This window comes from Gymnoscopelus microlampas, assembly GCF_963454915.1.
Source record: "Gymnoscopelus microlampas genome assembly, chromosome: 21".
In the NCBI taxonomy this organism is placed as follows: domain Eukaryota; kingdom Metazoa; phylum Chordata; class Actinopteri; order Myctophiformes; family Myctophidae; genus Gymnoscopelus; species Gymnoscopelus microlampas.
The window spans coordinates 37,500,035-37,527,208 of NC_139958.1; the positions used below are offsets into that span (position 1 = coordinate 37,500,035).

Genomic DNA, 27,174 nt, shown 5'->3' on the forward strand with positions numbered 1-27,174 from the left:
ACCCCATATATGGAATTGCTCGTTTCCTGTGAGCTCCGTACATGGGCGCCTTTTTGGTAACACAGCATTTTATCACATCATTGTGTAAGGAATTACAATAGATGACGTAAAATCCCACCGCCAAATGTCAAATGCACATAATGGAGATCAACATGCACTGATGTCATGTCAAATACACATACATGGAGATCAACATGCACTGATGTCATACAAAACATAAACCAAATGCACTTTTCATCTGAGTTAACTCAACCCAGTGGGAGAGCCTTGTTCTTCTAATGGCAGAAGACTGTGTGGCGGATAAAATGAGCAAAATGCAGGTGGACGAAGGCAAAAAGGGTGGAGGTGGTAAAGAAGGCAAGATGAAGGCCAAAGTTGTTGCCACAGGAGACTCTGCAGGCAGGACAGAGCTGACCCCACCACCTCAGTATATTGAGGGACGCCTGTCTCTCTACACAACGCTGAAAGCCGAACACGACGCCCTGTTGGCCGAGAGGGCTGCAAACGACGCTCGCCCCATCAAGGTGACCCTGCCTGATGGGAAGGTGGTGGACGGCGAGTCCTGGAAGACCACACCGTACCAGGTGGCGTGCGGGATCAGCCAAGGTCTTGCTGACAACACAGTGATTGCTAAAGTGAACAACAAGTGTGTATGGGACTTGGATAGACCACTGGAGAATGACTGTAGTCTGCAGCTACTCAAGTTTGACGATGAGGAAGCCCAAGCAGTATACTGGCACTCCAGTGCCCATATCATGGGTGAAGCCATGGAGCGGGTGTACGGAGGCTGCCTCTGCTACGGTCCACCCATCGAGAACGGTTTCTACTATGACATACACCTCGAGGATGAGTGCGTGTCAAGCAATGACTTTCCAGGTCTGGAGACCTTGTGCAAGAAGATCATCAAGGAGAAGCAGCCCTTCGAGAGGCTGGAGATAAAGAAGGAGACCCTCCTGGAAATGTTCAAGTACAACAAGTTTAAGTGTCGTATTCTGAACGAGAAAGTCACCACCCCTACTACTACGGTTTACAGGTGTGGTCCATTGATTGACCTGTGCAGAGGACCTCATGTGAGACACACCGGAAAGATTAAGGTCCTGAAGATCCACAAGAATTCATCCACCTATTGGGAGGGAAAGGCTGACATGGAAAGCCTCCAGAGACTCTATGGAATCTCTTTCCCTGACACCAAGATGCTCAAAGACTGGGAGAAGTTCCAAGAGGAGGCAAAGAACAGAGACCATCGCAAACTGGGACGGGAGCAGGACCTGTTCTTTTTCCATGATCTGAGCCCAGGGAGCTGCTTCTTCCTGCCTAATGGATCCTTCATTTATAACACCCTGGTGGAGTTCATCAGAAGTGAATACAGGAAGAGGGGTTTCGAGGAGGTGGTCACACCTAACATCTACAACGCCAAGTTATGGCAGACATCTGGCCACTGGGAGCACTACAGCGAGAACATGTTCTCCTTTGAGTCGGAGATGGAGACTTTTGCCCTAAAGCCCATGAACTGCCCCGGTCACTGTCTGATGTTTGACCATCGGCCCCGCTCCTGGAGAGAGTTGCCCATCCGCTTTGCCGACTTTGGCGTCTTGCACAGGAACGAGCTGTCAGGAGCCCTGACTGGTCTGACCCGCGTTCGCCGCTTCCAGCAGGACGACGCCCACATCTTCTGCTCCATGGACCAGATTGAGGATGAGATCAAAGGCTGCCTGGACTTCCTGCGGACCGTGTACAATGTGTTTGGATTCACATTCAAACTCAACTTGTCCACGCGACCAGAGAAGTTCCTCGGCGAGCCTGAGCTCTGGGACCAGGCAGAGAAGAAACTGGAGAACAGCCTGAATGAATTTGGAGAGAAGTGGGTTCTCAACCGCGGTGATGGAGCTTTCTATGGACCAAAGATTGACATTCAGATCCATGATGCCATTGGCCGTTACCACCAGTGTGCCACTATTCAGCTTGACTTCCAGCTCCCCATCCGCTTCAATCTCACCTACGTCAGCAGCCATGAAGGGGATGACAAGAAGAGGCCAGTGATCGTCCACAGAGCCATCCTGGGCTCATTGGAGAGGATGATCGCCATCCTGACTGAAAACTATGGAGGCAAATGGCCTCTATGGCTCTCACCCCGTCAAGTGATGGTTGTGCCGGTGGGACCCACGTGTGAAGAGTACGCCCAAAAGGTCCGGCAGGAATTCCACAGCAGTGGGTTCATGGTAGATGTGGATGTGGACTCTGGCTGCACTCTTAACAAAAAGATCCGAAAAGCACAGCTGGCCCAGTACAACTTCATCCTGGTGGTGGGAGAGAAGGAGAAGACAAGTGACACAGTCAACGTGCGCACACGGGACAACAAAGTTCACGGCGAGCGCAGCGTCAAGGAGTGCATGGAGCGTCTGCAACAGCTGAAGTCTTTCAGGAGTCGGAACGCTGAAGAGGAGTTCTGACACGTTCCATGCCAGCAATATCATAAATCATGTTCTCCTGAAGAAGAAATTATAAAACAAATGCCATCATTTTTTTTTATTTTGCTTTCTATTTCTGCTAATCAGTTGTGGTATTATCCTTGGTCAGGTGTACATCAAAGCATTTACTGTAGTTGATCTTGACGTTTGTACTCATTGGTAACATGTACAAATATTGGTAGTCTTACTTTGCTCTGTGTTTCACAGAACACTTCTCTATGATTCAATCAAATATGTTGTTCAGATTCAATAATGCTTATTTTCACACAGTGCTCTCTCCAGGAAATTAAACAAGGGTTACAATTTTGATAAAAAATTAAAAGGACTATTCTTGAAAAAAAAAACAACAACAAATGCACTTATATGGAGATTAGATTTTCAACATGCACAGATGTCAGACACAACTGAAACCATGTATTATTAGATGTAGCGTTTATTATTCATCCAAAACCATTATGATGAGGAACAACACCGATATGCGCATGTGTCCCCTGGGTGCCTCTGATATGCCCATATATGGGCACATCACCGTCGATCCAACCGATATGTCTATATATGGCCATATCGGTTGGATCGACGGTGTGACATTTATGAACAAATCCACATTTCATTATATCAATGTGCTGTACAAAAGATGTCCTATCCCTTATTAATACTGTACCTCAGTAGGGTTTGGGCTAAATTGTGCATACTACTACCTCATACTAACTTCTGATAATTATATACACACACACATTGTTGGTATCTGTATTGTACTAGAGGTTTGGGTCGCTACGCGGCCCTCACACTTACGTTGCACTGCCGATCCGACCAATAATTCTGAGTCAGTGTTGGGGGGTTTGTCAGAGTTTGTCAGAATACCCATTGTACCCATCTGTCTGTGTCCCCTTTGTGCCCATATATGGCGATATCTGTTTCTGTCTGTCTACCTATTATTATGGAGATATCTGTATCCATTAGTCCTTGACCCTTTTATGCTCATATATAGAGATCCCTGATGTCATCAGTATATGCCCATATATTGGAATGCCCATTTATGGGCATATTGGTTGGATCGGCGGTTCTGGACAACTGGATATGGCGGGCAGAGCACTCCTTCAAGTCCTTGCCACTGCACGCACTGAGTTTGTCGGTCAGTCGGTCCCATATATGCACACGACCATATATGGGCATATCGGCATTCCCTTTTGTGCCCATATATAGAGCTGACTGGTTTGTATGCGGCTGATGCCATGACGACACATTTAGGTTAGACATGAGGTGACGCCGTCACAGAATATCACGTCCGCGATGCTCTTGAAGAGTTCGTACACCTGGGCCGGCGGCATGGCTGGCGTGATGATCGACTGCATCTGCGATGACAGGTCGCTATCATAGGTGTGGGCGAATCGGAAATCGTATTCGTTGGTCGAATCCCGAAGAGCTTTCCTCACTACGTCCAGGCTTGACGACTCCGCCGCGGTTGTGGCCTGTGGCTCCGGTTTTTCATCCGCACCCCCCTCGGTCCTGTTCTGCTCTGTTGTTGTTATTATGGGACATTTTGTGAAGTTCAACAGGGGTTTCTCTGTGGCCACCTTTTCCCTTGACTTCACTCTCTCCTTGGAGCTTGTTTTGTTTTGTTGTTGGAGTGGAAACACACACCTGTTCACACACACACACACACACACACACACACACACACACACACACACACACACACACACACACACACACACACACACACACACACACACACACACACACACAAACTGAACTGTTTCAGATTGTATTGCTGTTTTGTTTTGGTCTGGCAGTGGATTGATGCTGTTATTCACTCTGTATATGTGGCTTTCAACGTCTCTGGACAAAATCAAAGTGTAACTGACTGACTGATTCAACTTGATGTGACGTCAGCACAAACGGTTCCATCACCAAAACCGTTACCATGGATACTTAATCAGCCCTATTTGTGCATGCGCCCTTGCAGTTCTGGACGTCGTTAACCGGAAGGCGTATACCTCTCTTTTTAAAATACGAAGCATTCCGGCCAAAACGATGCTAATGCTGACAGCAACATCTTGAAATAGTATGTCACTGCCACCTGGGGAATCTGCTTTTTACTGTTTGGATTTTAACATCAACCTTAATGTATCATATTGTGCTCCGTCCCATCGTACGACGATGCCGGTAAGTGTCGCTTGAAGTATCGACCTGCAGCTGCTCTATCTTGTCGGCAAGCGACTCGTCATGCCACGGAGTAGAGTCGACTAGCGCACTAGCCTACTAAGGAGGGAGGGTTTACCAGGCTATACTAAATCAGGTTCTGCAGCAGAACAGACCTACCTCCTGGAGCTAGCTGTAGAATAGATCCCTTAACAGACGACGTCACACTGGTTGCAAGCGTCATACTGGTTGCAAATGAAACCCATTCTGTCAGGTCTTGTCAGGGCGCGGAGCACTGGCCAACACACAAGAGGGGGTCCCCAAACAATAGATTGAAAATTGATTGCATGAAACAATCACCTGTGCATCCAGTCTCAATGTTGGTAAACATGTTGGTAATTGGTCTATAAGACTCATGTCAGAATCATAAAATGCATCTACGAGAGTCGTATTCTACGGCTATCCTGGAGTCATGGACTTAAGACAAAAGCTAGGTGAGAACTAGCCTTAAAGGGCAAGACCATTTTGGTAGAGGTTTGGGTTGTGTAGTTACCTTGCCATGATGTAACTCCAAAGGTGGGCAAGAAATAAAAAATCACACCCTGTGTGAAGGAAGCGGTGCCTTTGGGGCGGGCCTTAACTCATTTCAATGCGTCCCTATTGGTGGTCTGAGTCCACTTACCAAATTTGTACTTGGGAGCATGCTGCAAACTGGAATGATGGCTGTTTAAAGCCCAGCCAATGGGCAGACAGAGGGGGCGGGGCTTAAGTAATGACAGTTAGTCCCTATTGCTGGCTTTAGTCCATGTACAAAATTTGTACTCCATAGCATGCTGCGAACTTGAGTTATGGCTGTTTGAAGGCCAGCCAATGGGAAGACAGAGGGGGCGGGGCTTCAGCAATTCATGCTGGGCCCTATTGGTGGTCTAAGTCCACATACCAAATGTGGACTTGGTGGCATGCTGCAAACTGGAGTTATAGCTGTTTAAAATCCCGTGCTCATCCCGTGCTCATACGGGCGCGGGGGGTCCCTGGACCCCTCTTTGATAACTTCATCAATTCATGCTCGTGCCTATTGGTGGTCTAAGTCCACATACCAAATGTGGACTTGGTGGCATGCTGCAAACTGGAGTTATAGCTGTTTAAAATCCCGTGCTCATCCCGTGCTCATACGGGCGCGGGGGGTCCCTGGACCCCTCTTTGATAACTTCATCAATTCATGCTCGTGCCTATTGGTGGTCTAAGTCCACATACCAAATGTGGATTTGGTGGCATGCTGCAAACTGGAGTTATAGCTGTTTAAAATCCCGTGCTCATCCCGTGCTCATACGGGCGCTGGGGGTCCCTGGACCCCTTTTTGATAACGTCATCAATTCATGCTCGTCCCTATTGGTGGTCTAAGTCCACATACCAAATTTGGACTTGGTGGCATGCTGCAAACTGAAGTTATAGCTGTTTGCTTCTTTGCCGTGCTCATCCCGTGCTGAAACCGCCGGCCGGACGGACGGACGGACGGACATACAAAAGTCAAAAGCCACGTATAGAGCGGTTGGCACCGCTAAAAAGAATTGCTCCATTGATTAGAAATTGATAATTCAAAATATTTTCCTCATTGACTTACATTGTACAGTAAAACAGCTCTCAAAGTCACTCTTTTAGCACATAAACGAACGCAAACAAAGCTGATTCAGACAATATAGAACATCACCAAACCCAGTACTGTTTTTTTTTTAAATAAATGTGTCAACTTCCTGTTGATTTTACCATTTTTAATAAGTAGAAAACCTGGACTGGATTCGCGGATCCGGATCCAGATCTTCAAATGGTAAAATCAACAAAGTTGAGGAAGTTGACATTTTTATTAAAAAAACAAACAGTACTGGGTTTGGTGATGTTCTATATTGCCTGAATCAGCTTTGTTTGGGTTCATTTATGTGCTAAAAGAGTGACTTTGAGAGCTGTTTTACCATACAATGTAAGTCAATGAGGAGCATATTTTGAATTATCAATTTCTAATCAATGGAGCAATTCTTTTTGATTTCTTGTCCACCTTTGGAGTTACATTATGGCAAGGTAACTACACAACCAAAACCTCTACCAAAGTGGTCTTACCCTTTAAGACTCTTGGAGATGTATTTGATCGTTTTTGTCATTTTTATATCTACGAGAGTCTAGGCTAGGTGAGGACATGAATGAAATAATAATGTTTTATGTCATTGCTCAACGTCGCGGGAACAGTCCATTTGTCAGTAAAATTGATTTTACTGTGTAAATGGCTATAGCAAGTGTATAGGATACAGTTCATTATTAGAACAAATTGTATTAAAATGTTAGGCATATTGAATATGCCTATTTTAGAGACATGAATATGAATATGAATATGCCATACTCATGTCTCTAAAATAGACAACAGTAACAAGTCCATGAACCTAACGACTTCAAAAAAGCAAGAGTGACCCCTCTGTACAAAAAAGGAAACCAATTAGACCCTGGCAACTACCGCCCTATTTCTATTCTTAGCTCCATCTCGAAAGTCATGGAAAAAATAGTCTACGAACAGGTTGATAAGTACCTTGCCGAAAAAAATCTAATTTACGAATTCCAATCTGGTTTCAGAACAAACCACTCCACTGACACATGCCTTCTCTATTTGAACGACTCTATCAAACAAGATGTCGACAAGGGCAATTATTGCGGCATGGTCATGCTGGACCTCCAGAAGGCTTTTGACACCGTTAATCACCCAATTATGATCAATAAGCTCAAAGCAATAGGCTTTGATGACACGTCGGTGAACTGGATGAGATCCTACCTGGAAGGGAGGGAGCAAGTGGTGGAAGTAAACGGCACCCAGTCCCCTCCCCTCCCAGTGACTTGTGGTGTTCCTCAAGGAAGCATACTAGGACCACTACTGTTCCTGATATATGTGAATGATATGTCTTCAGCTTGCGACTGCAAACTGTTCCTGTTCGCAGATGACTCGGCTCTGCTGGTCTCGGACAGGGACAGGCTGCAGGTTGAGAAAACTCTCAGCACTGAACTCAACAAGATCTGCATCTGGCTCTCCGACAACAAACTCTCATTACACCTGGGTAAAACTGAATCCATCCTCTTTGGGTCCAACCCTAACCTTAGAAAGGCTGAGAGTTTCACGATCAAAGTGGGTGAAAATGTTATCACAAGAAAGGAGGAAATTACCTACCTGGGTTCCATCTTGGAGGCAAACCTCTCAGGTGACAAAAACGCTGAAAAGACGATCAAAAAGGTCCACAAAATAACACGGAGGATGTGGAGGCTTGTTCGTAAAGTCAGTAAGAATACTCTGAAGATTCTTGTAGGGGCCCTCATACAAGGTCATTATGATTATGCATGCACTTCATGGTATCACAACACCTCCAAGGCCCTAAAAACAAGGCTCCAGACATCCCAAAACAAACTTGTAAGGCTACTTCTTGGCCTCAATTACAAAACCCATCTAACCCATGCCCATTTTGCTAGGATTGGATGGCTTAGGGTTGAGGACAGAGTACAGCAACTTGCTATGGGCCTGGTCTTCAAGATACACCACAACATTGGGATCCCCCTGTATTTGTCAAAATACTTCCAAAATGTTAATCAATTCCATGATCATAACACCAGAGGCAGCTCCACAAACCATGTTCAACCCAGATTTGGCACAACAAAGGGAATGAACTCTTTCTCATGCTATTCATCTAAAATGTGGAATGCCCTACCAAAAGGAGTAAAGGAGTGTAAAACCCTACTCACTTTCAAAAATGCCCTAAAGATACACCTTCAGGAGGCTGCAATTCAAAAATGGTCCTAACCTACCCCATGTCCTAACCTAACCTACCCCCCCCCCCCTCTCTCTTTCTTTTTTTGTACATATTTTTCACCCTTCATACCAGTAACCTGTAAACTGATTGTATGACATTCTGTATAGTAGTGTGTATATCTGTCTGTCTCTTATATGTCATCATGATTTGTGTGCGTGGGGATCTCATCTTACACAAGCTAAGTGCTTAATGAGCTATCCAGTTTAGTAGACCTTGTATTGCGAATTTGTACTTCCATGTACTGTTATGTACTGTCATGTACTGTTCTCATGTCTTACTAAATAAAGTACATCAATCAATCAATGAACTTTTCACCAACTTGCGCCAGTGTTTCTTTTGGCCACAAGATGGAGACACTGAGACACCCTGCCGACCTCTGAGCAGACTAACCCAATCACAAGTGTATATATATTATATGTATATATATATATGTATGTGTATGTGTGTATGTATGTGTGTGTGTGTGTGTGTGTGTGTGTGTGTGTGTGTGTGTGTGTGTGTGTGTGTGTGTGTGTGTGTGTGTGTGTGTGTGTGTGTGTGTGTGTGTGTGTGTGTGTGTGTGTGTGTGTGTGTGTGTGTGTGTGTGTGTGTGTGTGTATATATATATATATATATATATATAGAGTACATATATAGAGTACTTCCGGAGAAGCGGACTGAGTGGCCCTGTCTTTCCCTATAGGACTGACCGTGGGTGCTACTGGGACGTAAGTCGGGGCTTGATCAACCCTGGCTGGGTCACCTGGGCGAGGGTGTATGTTGTATGTTGCGAGACCCGAAACACCCTATGACCCCAGGCTACAACACTGATGATGCGTCCCAGTTGCATCCATGTGATGTATTTCTTTATTAGTTATTCTATTTATAGTGGCTCATAGGAATTTATAGACTACGTGACAACCAGGAATAGTTTGGTGACCACAGGAGAGACTGTTGACAGCCGGAATGTAGACGGCATCCCGGGAGCAGTATGGGTTAGCGCCCCATGCTGTGTCTTCCGTGAGGAAGAAGCCCAAAAAACCCGCGGTGAGGCCTTTAGGAGGGCCATTCCATTCCAGCGTACCGCAAGCGGAGCTAATACCATTAGACGGCCCAATCTAGTGGTATCGGCCCAAGGAACCATCACGCCAGAAGGAAATGTTTGGATCGGGGCGGTGCATCTGATCTGGCGCAGCGCTCAGGTCCGGCCCAAGGAACCATCACGCCAGAAGGAAATGTTTGGATCGGGGCGGTGCATCTGATCTGGCGCAGCGCTCAGGTCCTGGACCTGGTGAGACGAAGGAGGAGCCCGGCCAGGAGACAACCCACAGTGCCTAGTCCCTCCACGTGCCAGAGCCTCCCCGAATCCCGGCAGAGTACTTCCGGAGAAGCGGACTGAGTGGCCCTGTCTTTCCCTATAGGACTGACCGTGGGTGCTACTGGGACGTAAGTCGGGGCTTGATCAACCCTGGCTGGGTCACCTGGGCGAGGGTGTATGTTGTATGTTGCGAGACCCGAAACACCCTATGACCCCAGGCTACAACACTGATGATGCGTCCCAGTTGCATCCATGTGATGTATTTCTTTATTAGTTATTCTATTTATAGTGGCTCATAGGAATTTATAGACTACGTGACAACCAGGAATAGTTTGGTGACCACAGGAGAGACTGTTGACAGCCGGAATGTAGACGGCATCCCGGGAGCAGTATGGGTTAGCGCCCCATGCTGTGTCTTCCGTGAGGAAGAAGCCCAAAAAACCCGCTGTGAGGCCTTTAGGAGGGCCATTCCATTCCAGCGTACCGCAAGCGGAGCTAATACCATTAGACGGCCCAATCTAGTGGTATCGGCCCAAGGAACCATCACGCCAGAAGGAAATGTTTGGATCGGGGCGGTGCATCTGATCTGGCGCAGCGCTCAGGTCCTGGACCTGGTGAGACGAAGGAGGAGCCCGGCCAGGAGACAACCCACAGTGCCTAGTCCCTCCACGTGCCAGAGCCTCCCCGAATCCCGGCAGAGTACTTCCGGAGAAGCGGACTGAGTGGCCCTGTCTTTCCCTATAGGACTGACCGTGGGTGCTACTGGGACGTAAGTCGGGGCTTGATCAACCCTGGCTGGGTCACCTGGGCGAGGGTGTATGTTGTATGTTGCGAGACCCGAAACACCCTATGACCCCAGGCTACAACACTGATGATGCGTCCCAGTTGCATCCATGTGATGTATTTCTTTATTTATTATATATATATATATATATATATATATATATATATATAATCGCTGTGTGCTTGTAAGGTGCAAGTAGAGGTATGACAAAATATGGAAAATGACACCTTTACTTTACTTTAGCCTGAACCAGAACCCCAACAACCCACTGACACCATGGGTGGCCCTGGGGAGGGTTCAAGCTCAAGATACCTCATGTGGAGAAGCACCCAAGCAGGTGAGCTGGGTTCCATGTCTTAGTGATGATGATGATGTTGCCATGAATGATAATGAACACTTGTGTTCCCCAGAGGTGTAATGTAACTAAGTATATATTTTGATGCTAATATGTTTTTTACCTTGACTTAAGTAGGTAAGTATGCTACTTTTACTTCAGTCCGAAATCGGAGTGCTTTTTCTACTACTGGTGTTTCCTATTATGTTCCCCATGGCAGTTTGCCACCATGAAGAGAGCGCCCATGGCTGACCCGTTGAGCCTTCATCCAGGAGAGAAACCAGTACAGAGGTCATCCATCCAAGCAGGACAACCTGGACCCTGCCAAGGACTCACACCATCAGCCAAGCACCTTCAAGTAGGTAGTAGGTACATCTTAATAAAGAAATTAAGTGACATAACCACTTAAAACCTATACTTAGTTGACCGGAGTCTCCCAGCACTCTATACTAGGCCCTGTCCTTTTCCCCCCACTACACTAGATATCTTTGCTGAAAAGAGATTTACAAGCTCACAACATGTTGCATAGTGATTAAATTAGAAAGTAGATTAAGTTACACATGACAAAATGTCCTCACACAGAACGGTGAACAGGACACACCATCATTAAGGACAGAAACCAGCAAACAGGCCCCCCATCTGAGCAGGTCAAGAGAACACCTGGCTGCATCTATCTATCTCTCTCTAGGTGGGAGATCTTTTTTTCATTTTTATATATCAAGTTTCATGTTTGTTATCATGGTAAGGTGTTCCCTTTGGATTTTGTGTGAAATATAAGCTATGAGATACTCTTCATTCCAATAACTGAAGGTTGAGAATATCAGGTTTAGAAAAATGTGTGCTTGAGATTTTGGAATGTTTTTGTCAGGCCCGAGATTTATCTGAAGACAATGGTACAATGAAACCATGTACATTCAGTTGTATGATAAAACATGACAGTGCTAGTTTACCAAAGGAGCAAGGAATCTTATATTGTTTTTCACCTCCTTCAATCTGCAGACAGCTTAGAAGACAGTCAGAAAATAATATTTTATCTAACCCCATCCATAGATTGATTTACCTCTTTCAGAGCATCATGATTTTGATGATTTAAGAAAGCCTATTAACAGAACTGCCTTTATGCAGGCCTGGGTATTTGGAGTGAAATAGGTAAACTACTGGATGAGGCTATAGAATGTTACAGTACCAATCAAATAAACATGTTAATCCCAAATCCTAACTGTCACACGACGTGCTGCTTGCAGAAAACAGCAGATCTACAAGCCCACAAAACATTGCATCCACATGTATGTTGGGTCTTGAAATAAGTACCTGTAACCTGAGGTCATAATTCAGTCACATTCCACACAACTATTGTGGTGTATTACAGTGATTCTCAACCTTTATCATTTCAAGGACCCCAGTTTGATATGCATTAGGGCCAATGCATATCATATTTTAATCTCTGGGTAACCCAATCTACACCGTAAAATCCTCAGTGCTTATGAGAGTGTACAAATGTGTGCATTTTCAGAGTTACAGAGTACGTGGCCCCCGGACCCGACATTGAGAAACAGTGGTGTATTACACCTGTTTTTCTTTGGCCTACAATATTGCAGTGAGTGCAATAATAACCCAGTCATGGGTGAGTTGAATAGAATCAATGGGGGATATATTGGCTTATTAGTACAGATGGCTAGCTTGACATTTTGTCTTTTGATTCTAATTGTGTTGCAGAATCCTACACAGCAGCACTACACCACATTATGATGAGGCTCACCTACAGCCAATCATGCAGCGCATCCCTAAGAATGTAGTTGTCGTCAATGAGGGGAAAACAAAGTTCCAAGTGAGATGTCAAGCGAAGGCATTGGTAGTTGGAGTAAGATGGAGATGCTATAGATGAATGCTAATGCTAATTGTCCCTCTCCATTAGGCTGTCAAGAGCAAATACTCTGGGAGCAAGCTGATGCAACTGCAGTCATCTACTGTGCGGAGCCTGGCTGCTACACTACTTGACAATCGCTGAGTTTGAATACTGATTTTCTTTTTTTTGTCCATTACTCAGCAGCAGTTTGTATTATGTAAATATCCATTTAATGTAATAACATGAGCAGTTTTATTACCCTGACAAGTATTGGTCTGACTCTTGAATTGGAGGACTAAATTCAAATCTCCTTGCTTTCAGTCAGTACGGTAATGTTTATTATGCTGAAAACATTGAGTAATTATATTACAGATATAAAAGTGGTGGGGCCCTGATAAGCACTTGGCATTGTAGGAATTGAGGCGAGGAGATAACATTTAGTTTGACTTTGTTCCACAGATGAATATTGTGAAACAAGCTCACAACGCCTGGCAATCGGCTATTTTTTTTCCTTTCTTATATTATTTGACAATTTGGCCAATGTTTGACCAGTTTTTTATTGTATAGTTTGTTGATTATTTTTGAAGCAGTAATGGTATTTTTATTTTTTTATTTTTGTTGGTATTAAAAAATTCAATTGTCACTTCACTGTCATCTGGGGAACCTGTGCGTCCCGACCATAGAGTTAAAAAATAATAGAGAGGGCACCGGATATCGCCTCCCATCCACTTGCATTGAGTTGCTCACCCAGTGCATGAGGTGAATTCACCCCTTCTTCCGGGTTGTGAAGTGTGATGGGCGAGGCCTATTTGGGGCCACTGTGACTGTGACATGTTTTGCGTCACATCAGTGGTCCCGACCTACAGGTTGGACCCACTGCTTTAACGCCGGTCTAGCTGTATGCCATTAATCATAAAGATTAAAACAAAAATCACACCCTGTGTGAAGGAAGCGGTGCCTTTGATGAGCCCCGTATTGATGTTGTCATCAATATTTGTTTGACACACGGACACCCGGACACACGGACACACGGACACACAGACACACACACAGACACACAGACACACAGACACACAGACACACAGACAGTCAGATATAGAGCGGTTGGCACCGCTAAAAAAGGTTTTCAATATTTCACTTTATGCACAATGAATCGAGAATATAAGTTTCACTTTTTGAATTATATTATGGAAGAAAATGAAAATGTCCTCGATATTCAATTTTTTAAAGAAGGATCTGTTCTTCATTAAGGTCCCCCAGGAGTCTGTAGACTACTTGGTCCATTGCCTTTCTCCTGCTGCACCTAATCTCTGCCAGAAATAACCAATATACAAGCTCACAACACATCAACGTTTGTGTTATGTGAGGTTGTAGATCTGCTCTCGTTGCCGAATTGTTTGTCTATTACGACATCCCAGAATAGGAATGCAAGGGTATATGGTTAAAATATATAAAGGATCAAGAAGAGCAGTGTGTAGGGGTCATTTGTAGACACCAGTAGTGGCATTACTGGCATATTGATTAAAGATTGATGGAATTCTTGCATTGAGTTGCAACCACTCAAAGACCCTCAAATCATGGTTCAAATGTTTTACGTTTTTGAAATATTGACTTGGGTAATTGCATAAAGTTTTACAACTCCATTTGGACAACTACATTTTAATATACATTTAAACCACTTTAATCCCTATATTACAACAAATGGAGAAAAATAGCCATTATAAAAGATCACAACTCTTCTGATTCTGTTTTTATCCAACATCATACAACACATTCCTCTACTGTCTACTCCATCACAGTAGATGAAAAGAAAACCAGATTTCTAGTTTTGATTGATTGTGTACAAATATTGTGACCATAAATAGTGCTGTAACTATTGTCTATTCCAAGGGTCTTCAACAGGGGGTCCGGGACCCCTAGGGGGTCCTCAGAGTTACTACAGGGGGTCCGCCAAATCTTTGTGTGATGTGATTTCTTTTTTTTTACCTTAACCACTTGAACTCTAGCATCCCTTTTTCTGAGGAGAACTTTAGCCAAAAATAGCAGATCTACAAGCTCACAACACCTTGCAGTGCGAGGCGAGCTTGTAGATCGGCTATTTTTAGCAAAGAGGTATTGGTGTAGAGGGGAAAAAGAGCAGACCAAGTAAACAGAAAAAATGTTTCATCTGAAACGCAATTTTATACAATATAGAGGGGGTCCCTGCTTCATCTCTCGCTCAGCTAGGGGGTCCTTGGCCTGAAAAGGTTGAAGACCCCTGGTCTATTCCTTACTAGATACTGTACCTCAGTAGGTTTTGATACTACCTTGTACTATCTTCTGATAGTTATGGTTACAGAACATTGTTTGTATCTTTATTGTATTTTCTCCTACCGGATTTCTGTATTGTAATCAATGGAGAACACCATTCTCGATATGATGAGACAGCCACTTAAACCCTAGATATATTTTGTTGATCGGGGGTCATCCCCAAGGGGTACAGAATACACTCATTTTTTCCCTCTACACCAAATCTCTGCTGAAAATAGTGAATCTACAAGCTCAAAACGTGTGGCAATGCTTTGTGAACTTGTAGATCTGTTATTTTATCTGAATGTTCACCTATTATGACATGCCCAGAACATTGACACTAGGTTTGAGATACTGCTGTGCTGTGGTTGAAATGTAGTGTCTTGAACAAGATAAAATACATATTATTTGTTTTCTTTGGGGTTTGTTTATTGACCAAATCCAAAATACAATAAGCAATATTATAAAACAATATAAATGTACAATACTTACATAATAATACATATAAGAGTCTATAATTGATTACGGAGGAGAAATGCCATGCACATGGCAGACAATCTCCAAGTACTGCAGCCTCTCAAGCAGCTGCTTCTTGTCTCCCTCCAGCGCCTTGAGACGGATCTCCAGAGACTTCACATAGTCATTGTTCTTCTCTCGGAGCGCTCTGGCAGCTTCCTTGTTTTTCTGTAGACGGAGCTCCCGCTTGACCTCGGCATCCATGACAGGCTGCTGGCCCCTCTTCTTCACGGTGGCCCTCTGAGGAAGACTTGCGCTGGGGGGGCTTTGTACTGTGTCCATCATTGTCCCCTGAGGGAGACCTGAGGCGAGGTTGTACACGGTGACCATCTGAGGAAACTGCGCACTAGTAGTGTCCGTCATCGTCTCCTGAAGAAGTCCTGAGCTGCTGGGGCTGGGCATGGTGACCATCAACGTCCCCTGTGGAAGACTTAAGCTAGGACTGTTGACGGTGGCCATCTGAGGAAGGCTTGAGCCAGGGCTGGCTGTGGTGGCGGCGGCCATCTGATGAAGGTGCGCAGTAGTGGTGGTGTCCATGTCCAGCATCACTGTCTCCTGAGAAAGGCTTGAGCCGGGGAAAAGCAGATCATTTAATGCAGCCATTACCTCATCGTCTAGTCCTGTGGCAACTGGCAGCGTCGTGTCACACCAACTACTGGTGGTCATCTGGGGACCAGTTGAGCCAGGGCTGTGTGCGGTGGACATCTGAGGACGGGGCGTGATGGTGGTGTCCATCATTGTCCCGGGAGTAAGGCTTACGTCGGGGTGAAGCAGCATGCCATATATGGCAGAGATAGACAGGTCTAAATCGTCTCCTGCCTGCAGAGTCATGTCACTACTGGGTTGCAGGTCATAATACTGCAAGGGTGCAATATCCCGCACCTGCATCTCATTGAGGGTGGAATAAGTAGGAGACACAGGTGAAAAGATGGATGGCCCTGTTGCAAGGTCTTGATATGGCTGATAATATAGTTGCTCAGCCGTCTCCGTCTCCTTTACCACTGTTGTGGGATGAAGAGGAGGATGTAGCCTTGGAGCAATGAGCATCGTCACTGATGTTTGAAAGTTGCTGCTGCTGTAGAGCTTTGAAGTAAAGATGTTGCTGTTCCTTTCTCTGTAGGCCTATGTCTCCCTTTGAACTGTCCTGGTCAAAGTCAAAGTGCAACTGATACATTGAAATTGACGTTCGCCGTTTTAAAGCTGGAACTGGCCAATCACAGCACAGGGTTTGAATCATCAACGAAACGATCCGTGAGCCCTCGCGGTTCGTTACCATGGCGACGCGTTAGCCGTTAGCTGCGCGAGACATTTTAAAACTCGACTTGTGATTGGCCGCGAGAACTCGGCTTCTGATTGGCTGAGGCGGTGGAAGGGAGCGCTCGCTCATGCGCACACAGTGTCGTTTACCGACAAGAGGCAGGTGCTGCCAGTGGTGGAAAAAGTACTCGTTTTTTTTTTTACTTAAGTAAAAGTATCAATACTGCATAAATACTCAAAAGTCTGGAATTCCGTAAATGTACAAACAGGGCCGCGGGAACACGTTTTGTGTGAAAATGTGTTTTTCCTGGGTTTGTTACTTTTTTGGGGGGGTTTTGTTACTTTAATTCGGTTCCAGAACACATATTGCACTAAATCCCCCCCAAATAACGACCAACAACAACACGCACATTATGCAATTTAAAAAAAAATACTTGCATTTTTATTTATTTTTTTCATAAATTATTTTCAGGGGGCGCTGCGGCTATGAGTAGGCCTACAAAAGTATTGGTATCAAAATGTACTTAAAGTACCAAAAGTAGAAAGTACTCATTACGCAAATTGTCCCAGTTCATACGTTTTCAAATGGATAAAATGTATATAAATCTTTTGAAAATAGCAGATCTACAAGCTCACAACCCGTTGCATCGCGTGAGCTTGCAGATCGGCTATTTTCAAATTACCAAAATGTATTGTATTAATATTATTAATTATATATTAATATTATATAAATAATATTATTTTAATAATAAATAATATTATTATAGGTAGTATACAAAGTAACTAGTAACTTAAGTTTTCAAATAATTGTAAATTTAGAGTAAAAAGTACAACATTTGCCTCTGAGATGTAGTGAAAGTGTATTGGAAATTGGAAATAAAAAAGTAAAAAAAAATACCTCAACATACTCAAGTACAGTACTTGAGTAAATGTACTTCCACCACTGGGGCAGGTTACGCTGTTAGACGTCATCCGAAAGCGCCAGTAGTAAATCGTAACGTCATCCGAAGGTGACTGGTAGTAAACAAACATGTATCTGGAGATCACGCTTTATAGCAGCTGAAAAGTATGAATAGTTTGGAGCATTTGAGTAAAGTAGTGTTTCTGCAATGGCGTTCATGATGGCCGAGGAGAGAACATTGTCTCTTTACAAATTGAAGACAGGCATGTTTACCAACTGCTCACTGGTGTTGGATGCTCTCAAGTGTCTTGTGTACGTGTGTTATGGTGAACAAAAAGACACATAAAGATGAAGAAGAGATCTATGCACACATTACAATTCCTGGCACAGAACCCCTGAAAAAGAGGTTAGTAGTTAAACATGGTAACATGATAGGTGGGCAGAAGTGGGCACCTCAGTGTTAAATTGGCTATTTATTCCAAAATAAATCCAAAATGAAATATTTTAAAAATGTTTATAAGTCAAGCAAAGTATACGTGACCATGCTTCAACATTCGACAATTCACAAGTCTAATGTGTCTGCAATTGCTACAAAACCAGTCATTTTGGGGCATAAACAAGAAGTTGAAGGATAAAATCAAGTCTGATAATGAAGTACTGTGCATGTCCACATCATGTATACTTTACATTACTTTTTTTTTTTTTTTTTTACATTTTGAACAAAATAGGCAATTTTACATCGAGGTGCCCAGATGTCTCTAGTGCCCACTTATCCTGTATCCGTTAAATGTTCACGACTACTGCAGTTTGTTTCCAACTAAGTGATTTCTACATGTAATTATATTATGTGTTCGTACTTGATGATTGGTACAGACAGACAGTAAAGTTACAACTTAACAGAATTAAGTTGGGTCAGCTGTGGATGACTGCCTAATGTCCATCCAACCTCTGAGAGACAAAAGTCCTCATTTTCACAACTTACATGTCAATAAGGTGAAAGCTGTTTGGTGCTCTCAGAATATTAGTTTAATAGAATGCAATTGAGTTCTATCCCACGTAGAAAAATTGGTGTGAGCTATATAGCTATGTAGTAATTAGACTACATAGCTCATAGCTACACGCAGGGCAGGACGTGGCCATGCCCGTCGTTGCCCCTCAGTTTGGCCTTGTGCCCCTCAAAACAATGGCATGCTCTGAGGCCACAGTGGCCTTAATGCCCCAGCTGACTGTATCACTTTCTCCTCTGCTCTTTCTTGTCAATATGTAGATACCAGTGTCTCTTTCTTGTCATGTAGACACCAGTGTCTTTTGTTGAGATTCTGAATTCTTAGCCCTGAGTCCCCATCTTTACACCAATCCAGTGACTTTGATTGGTGCAGGGCTGAGCATGGATAATGCATGGATGGATGCTTTATTTATTTCACTGCAGATAGTGTACATATGAAATTTAAAATCATCCTTATCCCTTAGATTCAATTAATTCTTTCAATGGACTAAAATCGTGTTTTATTTGATGGCCTTCCTGCCTTTGTGCCCTCAAAGATTGTCCCTAAAATGACGAAATTCCAAGCCTGGCTACATGTGTTATGATTGCATTATAAGTGCTTGATGATTGCATTATAGTGATACAGTGTTATACGCAGAATATAAGGCACAAGTATGTTTATAATACATTATAGACATGGGATGCATTTATTTATGATATATTTGCACAACAGTACTTATATAAACATAAGTATAACATAATAGCTCTTTCCAAGGGAAAGTTTACAGTATTAGTTGTTGTGCCGGTGAGGTAAGAAACCCTAGGGGGGCTTATGCGAGTACCTCATACAGTAGTTTACATTACCTATAGATTGATTTATTTAATATTAAAAACAAAAAACAATAATGAACAGAGGAAAAAAAAGACAGAAAAAACGTCTGTGATCTATAAATATTAGATAAAGAAAAATAAAATTGCAGAAGAACGATTGGGACAAAGCAAAGACAAATAACTTTGTCTTTATAATAGCATTGCAAGTTTGACCGTATACATAGTGCCCATGTGACAGTCTTATTGGATGTGTTTTTCATGCATTCGTTTAGAGTCCGGTGAGCGATATGGAGTGTGCCACCATCCAAAAGCAACGGAGAGAGCTGCAGCTCCTAATTGCTGAACTGAAGGACCGGGACAGAGAGCTCAATACCATGGCTGCATCTCATCATAAACAGCTGCAAGCCTGGGAACAAGACCGCCAGAGAGTCCTTACTCTAGAGCAGCGATGTGCACGATTACAAGGTGAGAAACTATTAAGTCTATATGCCAGAATAAGCTTCCGTATAAAACAAGCCATGATGACTAACACATTGTGAGTTAAGGCTGGTCAATATATCAATATTGTATCGATATTGTGATATGAGACTGGATATCATCTGGGATTTTGGATATTGTAATATCGTGATATGGGAAAAGTGTTCTCCTGGTATTAATCATTACATTTTTATCTACATTTTCCAAAAATAGTGAAAATAGATTTTAACCATTTTTGAAACCTTTTTTTCATTCACTATCACAATATGATATTGTTGTCACAATATTGATATCTAGGTGTTTGGTCTAACATTTTGTGATACTTGATTTTGTACATATTGCCCAGTCATATTGTGTACAACTGTACATAATCTCTTCCATCCAGTTTTACAAACAAAATGTTTAATACGTCTTAGAATAAGTCTTAGATGGACACTTTTATGACGAAAAAATCCCAACCACTCAGGCATCGAAAAACCCGCTGAGGGGAGAGTAATTAATCTCATGTTTTAAACCGGGCTATAGATGAGCTGCAGAAGCGTACTGAGGTGATCCGGGTACTCACCAAACGTGTCAAGATTGTGGAAACCAGGGAGAGGGAGATCCAACAGGAACTCAGAGTGACCCAGCAGCAGCTCCAGAAGCTTGGAAACAAACAGCAGGACACCAGCCAAAAATATCAAGACCTTGAGGTGCTACGAAAACATTAACACCGACATCTTTTGTGTCTCTCTTCATCACAAATGCAATGACAATAATCCAGCGTATTATTATTAACTCAGGGGGATAGTTCAGGTAGGCTCGAAAGGCAGGAGGTGTACATCGTTAGCTCACTCTCCCCGGAACCCCCCATTCATTCGCTAGCAAGTTAATTCATAAATACACCCACCAGTCTGTCTCAACAAGTCAGTCTGTCTCTCCACGTTCAACCTCACTCTCATTCGCTACAAGCTATCTCACACACACCCTCATACCCACGGTGCAACTCAGGCGGTCCTTTTAAGCAGTCCTCTGTTCACTGTTCATTCTACGTGCTTAGCTGTCACAGCTGGTTGTACAGCTGTCAGCGTTCAAATTCCCTCCACCTCCCCGGCCTCCTCCCTGTTGAGGATGATTCTGTGGATTGTACTATGATATGTTGTGTCTTTAATCATGCAATTGAAGGTTCACTGTTATGTTCGTGTAATAACTGTATCTTATGCACTGCTCCGGGGGGGTTTGTGATCTCAGATTCTGTGTCTTGCTCAGGTAATTTGTAATATCACAGGAGCAGAGTCACACCGCCAAACTGAATGCAATATCATTGCAATAAATGGTAAATGGTTAATCCTGAGCTGAAGTGGCTAACTGAAATAATGCTACTTTGTCTCTTCTCCGTGCCAGCAAAGAAACCAAAGCCTCAGCACTACGGTAATGGCTTTATCCTCTCAAGTTGGCTCCCTGCAGGTCAGGGAGGAGGAACTCAGCGCAATGCTCAAACTCAAGGTACATCATTTGACTACTTATTGATTTCTAAGAACGCTTTTCTTCTTTTTTCTTTTTTTGTATAATATTTTGGTCTGATACCTGGTATCTATGCAAAAGATACAGGTAATAAGAGAAATAGGATTGAGCACTATTCAAGGTTACAGCTGGTCACGGTGTTGCAAACATCGCTCTGGTACTTAGATCCTCCTCAATATATGTCTCCTAAATCCCAACAGTTTTATGAAAAACGTATGTTTCTATATCAGTGGTGCTCAATCTTTTTCATGTCAAGGACCCTCAAAATTATATGTATTTGGCCGCGGACCCTCATCAAAATATTTTGTTCCAGGGACCCCCAGAAGCAAAGATTTGAGTTAAAAATGTTCGCTTTAAAAATATATATATTCAAAGATTTGCACACATTTTCACGATTTTTCAAAAATAGCAGATCTACAAGCTCGTAGCGCGGCACTCGGTGCCGCGCTATGAGCTTGTATATCTGCTATTTTTGAATAGCCCAAAGTGTAAAATAATGCTTTTTAGCTCAAATCTAAAAATGACAAAGTTCCAGGTCTTAATGGGTGCAACAAGGTGCTAGTCATTCAGGCACTCGACATCATTTGTGTGAGGTATGATTAGATTAGGAAATTGTTTTTTCCCAACAGGACAAAGATGTAATAGAGGCCACCGTTCACATTGTTGACCTCACAAAGCGCCTGCGTGATGTGGAGATGGCACTGAAGGAGAGGCAGACACAGGACAGCAGGCTTCTGAAAGACCTGGAGGAGAAGACACGCTGCCACAGAGAGGCCAGGGGTGAGAACACGCATCTGAAAGGTACAATACATTACATGCCATAATATAGTCTGCACTCCTTTGCGGTATTTGTCACATTTCACTGCATACTCAGTGAAATGTGTTATCTGCATTTAACCAGGAGCAGTAGGCGCTACGGAGAGCAGTTAGGGGTTAAGTGTCTTGCTTCGACACATAGAAGTTTCTCTACCCATCTACCTAAGCTATGATAAGCCTCTAAAGACTGGTTCAATATCTTTTAGCAGCAAAATGTGCAAGAGCAGACGGCATTATATGTTTTTTCTTTAGCAACAGTGTCAAATGTGTAAAGAAGCAGTTTTATTTTGTTTCATTATGCCAAGTAAAGAGAAAGGTAGTTTAAATGTATCTGTCAATTTATTAGGTTATTACTTTATGCATGGATATAGCGAACTGTAATGGCCTTTCAGCTTAAATGCAGTTGGACATGATAGTGGGAAGCAAGGTTATGGGAGGGTGTGAGTACATTTTAAAGAGTGAGGGAGGGATGTGCCAGGGTATATTATTTGATGACTTATTGCTCTTACCATTAACAAATGAGGCTAGATGATATTGTTTTTGTCTAAAACCAAAAACTGTTGTTTTTGGTTTTAGAAGAGCTACAGCAGCATGTAACACAAAGCAGTGCCCAGAGAGAGGAGATGATTCGTCTCAAACAGGAGGCACAACTCCTGCGTAGGGAGCTGGCCTTGTCAGGTAACCATCACACTGTGCCAAGCATACACATTTTATTTTAGGTGCCCCCAGTGAGTACATCTATCTATCTATCTAGATCCAGATCTAGATAGCAAGGGCTATTTTAAAGGAGAGGTAACAGAACACATTCTAAGCATTGTAAACTGCAGTGAGAAGCAAACTGTAGCCAAAAGTTTGATGGAATGCATTGAATGAACGCAGTTCAGGAAAATAAGACATACTGTATCACACGTTATTTCCTTTCATCTGCAGTTTGCCTCCCAGTGGGGTTAAGAATGCTTAAAATGTGACTGATCTGAGCGTTCCATACATAACCTTGAATCCAAGCCATCATCATGAATGACATAATGGTTCATTGTGTCTTTACTATCTTTGTTTTTCTTGATTGTGATCATTGGGTGGTTCATGTAACCTGTCAGAATGTCAGGCCATTGTTACCGTAAACAAGATGAGCTAGTTCTCCTTGCTTGTGGAGCAGTGATTGATTAGTCATGTCAATGCTTAATGATGGTTTATTTTCTACCAGGAGAGGGCGATAGCTGGAAGGATGAGCTGCTACTACTTGCTCGCTCTAAACAGGAACGCACAGAGTCTGAGCTGAACTGCTTGAGACAGGTACTCAGTCCTCATCATCATAATATGTTACTAAATTAAACAAACCTCATCTCCAACATGCAGTCTTCAGCTTTATAACTTTGAAAAGAGGCTAGAAAACAAAACAATCACCCACTAACAAATGCACTTACTGTAAGTATTTAGTTAAACAGCTCTCCAGCCTCTATATCACAGTGTATGAGATACTTGTTTCCTTGTTCTTCCCCTTCACTTCACAGTGTTGTCTGATGTCAGAGGTACCAATCTGGTTTCACTGCATACCTAAGGTGTGCAGTGAAATGAATTCCTCAGCTTTGGCTCTGTGGCCTGAGCTGTTCAATAATTACAAAAGCACAGCACAGCGTTTTGGACAAGACTTAGAAGTTTTAGGTATTAGAATGTAACAGTTTGTTTCTCACAAAACACTGATGTGTAATGCCTAATTTATGCTCTGTCCCGTGCCGAAAATAGTCGACCTACAAGCTCACAACGCGTCGTACCCGCAATGTGTTGTGAGCTTGTAGGCTGGCTATTCTTGGCGTGAGACACCGCCGTGCAACGAAGTATGAATCAGGCTTAGAAATTATGTGTTTTCCATGTTTGAGGTGTGTGAGAATCAGCAGAATGACGTGCAGCTGTTGCAGTTGAACCTGGACAGCACCCGTGAAGCCCTGAGGGAGAGGAACAGAAGAGGATCGCATGGCAGGTCGATATGTGGAAGATATTAGTTGAAAATGCTATTATGATGCCAAATCACAACAAGTTGTCTCAAGACACTTGACATAGAGACACAATGTTTTTCCCCCTGAGCAAGCATTTGGAAAGGAACCCCCCGTTTAACGGGAAGAAACCAGTCTCTAGGGTGGGCGGCCATCTGCCTTGACGATGTCGGGTGGAAGAGAGAGGGAGGGAGACAGAGAGAGAGATATACAGACAGAGGCTGGGAGGGGTGAGGGAGACACAAAGATGGACAGCAATAATACTAACAGCAACGACAATAGTGACAACAATAACAATAATAGCAGCTATAATAATAGACTGCAGTTCTATTCCGTGTAAACCATCGATCCGCTGCCAGGGGGTCTGCAGTCATGATGATCCACAGGAACCTGTGAAATGAGAAAGCACTAAAGCTCCGGGGAAGAGGTCCCCGAACGTTGGGTTGGTAACATGGATTGATGGGACATGGATGCATACAATGTTAGTAACATGCACTGATGGGACACAAACTTAGATGGCGAGGGAAAGAGAGGGGAGGAGGGAGTAGAGAGCAAGGAGGAAAGATAGGTGAAGATGAAGAGGAAGTGGTGATGGAGAGAGGAAGAGAGAGGGTGGAGATGGTCCTAAATAAGTGTTTTTCTCTCTCAGCCAAGGTGATTCAATGTGTGGATATCTGGACCAGTCATTTCCTTCCCCGAGGATGAAGACGTCTGGGCCTGTAAATGATAATGGTTCTCTATCAACAGTCAATCAGCAAGACACAGTCAGTGGTGACCTCGGAGTTTTCTCAGCAGCCTCAAACGATGTAAGAAACTCATAGAGCAGCTTATGTTATATAGCCCTTTGTGTTCGGAATGGATCACTTGAAACAGTTGTACAAAATTATTGTATTCTTTATATTAATCATTTAAACCTGATATTAGTTGACCGGAGCAGACCTATACTACTTGGTCTGGTCCTTTTTTCCCTCTACACCAAATTCCTTCGCCGAAAATAGCTGATCTACAAGCTGAATACGGATACTAGCTTCGTGTGATTAAATAGATAACTGGAAAATCTCTTTCCAAAAGTATCACCCAAGTGAGTGAATAATGTACCACACATTTTGATTGGCATGTTAACGGGATTCTTATTTCTTTTGTCAGGGTGATTATTCCTTCTCCACGTATTGTCTGCAGCGAATGCTGGGTGAGTCGAGGGAGATGGTAGCCAGTTTGGATCTGAGCACCCGGGGTTGCCTAAGCTCTTCACAGGACAATGTCATCGCTGTCGGACTCGGCGATAACCACGAGGGAAGGAAAAGTGAGCCCTCTCACCTCTACATGTCCAACAGTTCCCCCACAACTACACCAGGTCCATACGCAAGGTAAATTACTTGGACATGTTTCATCACCAACCGCTTTCGTCATCGCTCCACTTTCCACCTCCTTTTGTGGGGTATGGCAACAAGTGTGTGAGAAGTTAGATGTTTCGATGCTTGAGTTTAGGATCATTTTGGTGTCAGAAATTAAAGTAACACCTCCTCCCAGTTTATTAACAACTTGGGATCTAAGACAGTTTGCCAAGGAGGCTTCATTCAATGACAAAACATAGTTTGGCCTTGTTGATCTAATGTTGTTTGTTACCGTTACATAACACTGCTTTATTTTTCCAACAGGTCAGCAAAACTCCACCCAAAGCCTGACCCTAGCACATAGCCAAAGATCCACAGAGACAGCCCAAGGTTCACACAATTTTAGAATACACAGAATTCTACAGCGCCTAATTGCCCTATTAGTGATAAGAATGTAATGGTTAGCCCCTCCATCAAAACTAACTGGACACATTCTGTGTATTCTCTAGGTGACTAAGCTCTTGATAGGAGTAACACTGTAGAAAAAGATCATGACTGGTGCTGCAATAGGTTTGTTTGCCTCCTAATGTTGATAAACAAGCGTAAAACAGACTTACGGTATATTTAGGTCTATGATTATAGGTCTAAGAACATTTCATGTTTTCCATCTGCAATCATACTCTAAGAATGTATGTATTAACCTGTGTTCAAAACAATCCATGACTGGGATTACAGTGCAACACCAAAATTAATGAGAAAACATAATGTTGAATGAATTATGCCACCAATAAATCAGAAGGACTCTTCTTAAAGGTTTTATTTTCATGGATTAGCTACTTTATGTATGTTATAATTATGCATTGTATTATTATTTTTTACATAAATATATCAGAGAAGGAAATTATCTTCTCCAGCATTTTTATGAACATTCTGTCAGGAGTGGGTGGTATGAATAGGCTGACCTTTTTATTGTTATTCCAGTTTCACTGCCTACAAACCTGGATTGCTCAAAGACAAGCTCTTGAAATGTACTTGAAATGGTGTGCTAAACATATATTTTTTGATGAATGTTGAGTTTTGTATCTGTAATTTTCTACTTTGTACAATATTCATGTGCAAAACCACATGGCAAGTTTTGTATGAGACTAATAAAATGTTTTCTACTTCACCAAGTTATTTCATTATAATTCTGCCATCATGTTCATTTAGAGTTTGCTAAAGGTTGGTGATGTCCACTATGGCACATGATTTTGTTTTGAATCCTGTAGTCACTTACCCTACTTTTAGGTAAAACGCTAGCACCGCAGAATAAAGGCACATTAAAGAGGCTTAATTAATGCACATTTCACTTTATTTATATGCATTCCACTGATCTACCCACTTGTCATGATGGAGCATGTAGATCTGCTATTTGAATTCAAGTAGACAACAAGGGACCAGAGAGAAGGGTTCTGGAGAAGGGAGACTGGGGCCAGGACTGAAAACGAGGGCTGGGACCCAAGGCCTCTCATTAAACCAGTTCTGCTGGACCAAGATCTCCTGGTGTCTAGCAGGCTGGAGGCAATGA

At 43.1% G+C, this 27,174-nt stretch overlaps 2 protein-coding genes across 2 annotated transcripts; both read left to right on the forward strand.

The window, feature by feature from the left end:
• The first annotated feature begins 239 nt into the window (after positions 1-239).
• Positions 240-2,690, forward strand: LOC311037103 (threonine--tRNA ligase 1, cytoplasmic-like). The gene has a single exon (XM_084046187.1). It carries the CDS (start codon positions 279-281, stop codon positions 2,448-2,450), a length of 2,172 nt encoding a protein of 723 aa, XP_083902313.1. The 5' UTR covers positions 240-278; the 3' UTR covers positions 2,451-2,690.
• Positions 2,691-17,787: 15,097 nt separating this feature from the next.
• ccdc62 (coiled-coil domain containing 62) lies at positions 17,788-26,747 on the forward strand. The gene is made up of 11 exons (XM_084046690.1): positions 17,788-18,076; positions 19,759-19,951; positions 20,489-20,655; positions 21,347-21,448; positions 22,096-22,267; positions 22,859-22,960; positions 23,487-23,575; positions 24,160-24,260; positions 24,923-25,079; positions 25,420-25,640; positions 25,932-26,747. Exons 2-11 carry the CDS (start codon positions 19,774-19,776, stop codon positions 25,969-25,971), a joined length of 1,329 nt encoding a protein of 442 aa, XP_083902816.1. The 5' UTR covers positions 17,788-18,076; positions 19,759-19,773; the 3' UTR covers positions 25,972-26,747.
• Positions 26,748-27,174: the final 427 nt, after the last annotated feature.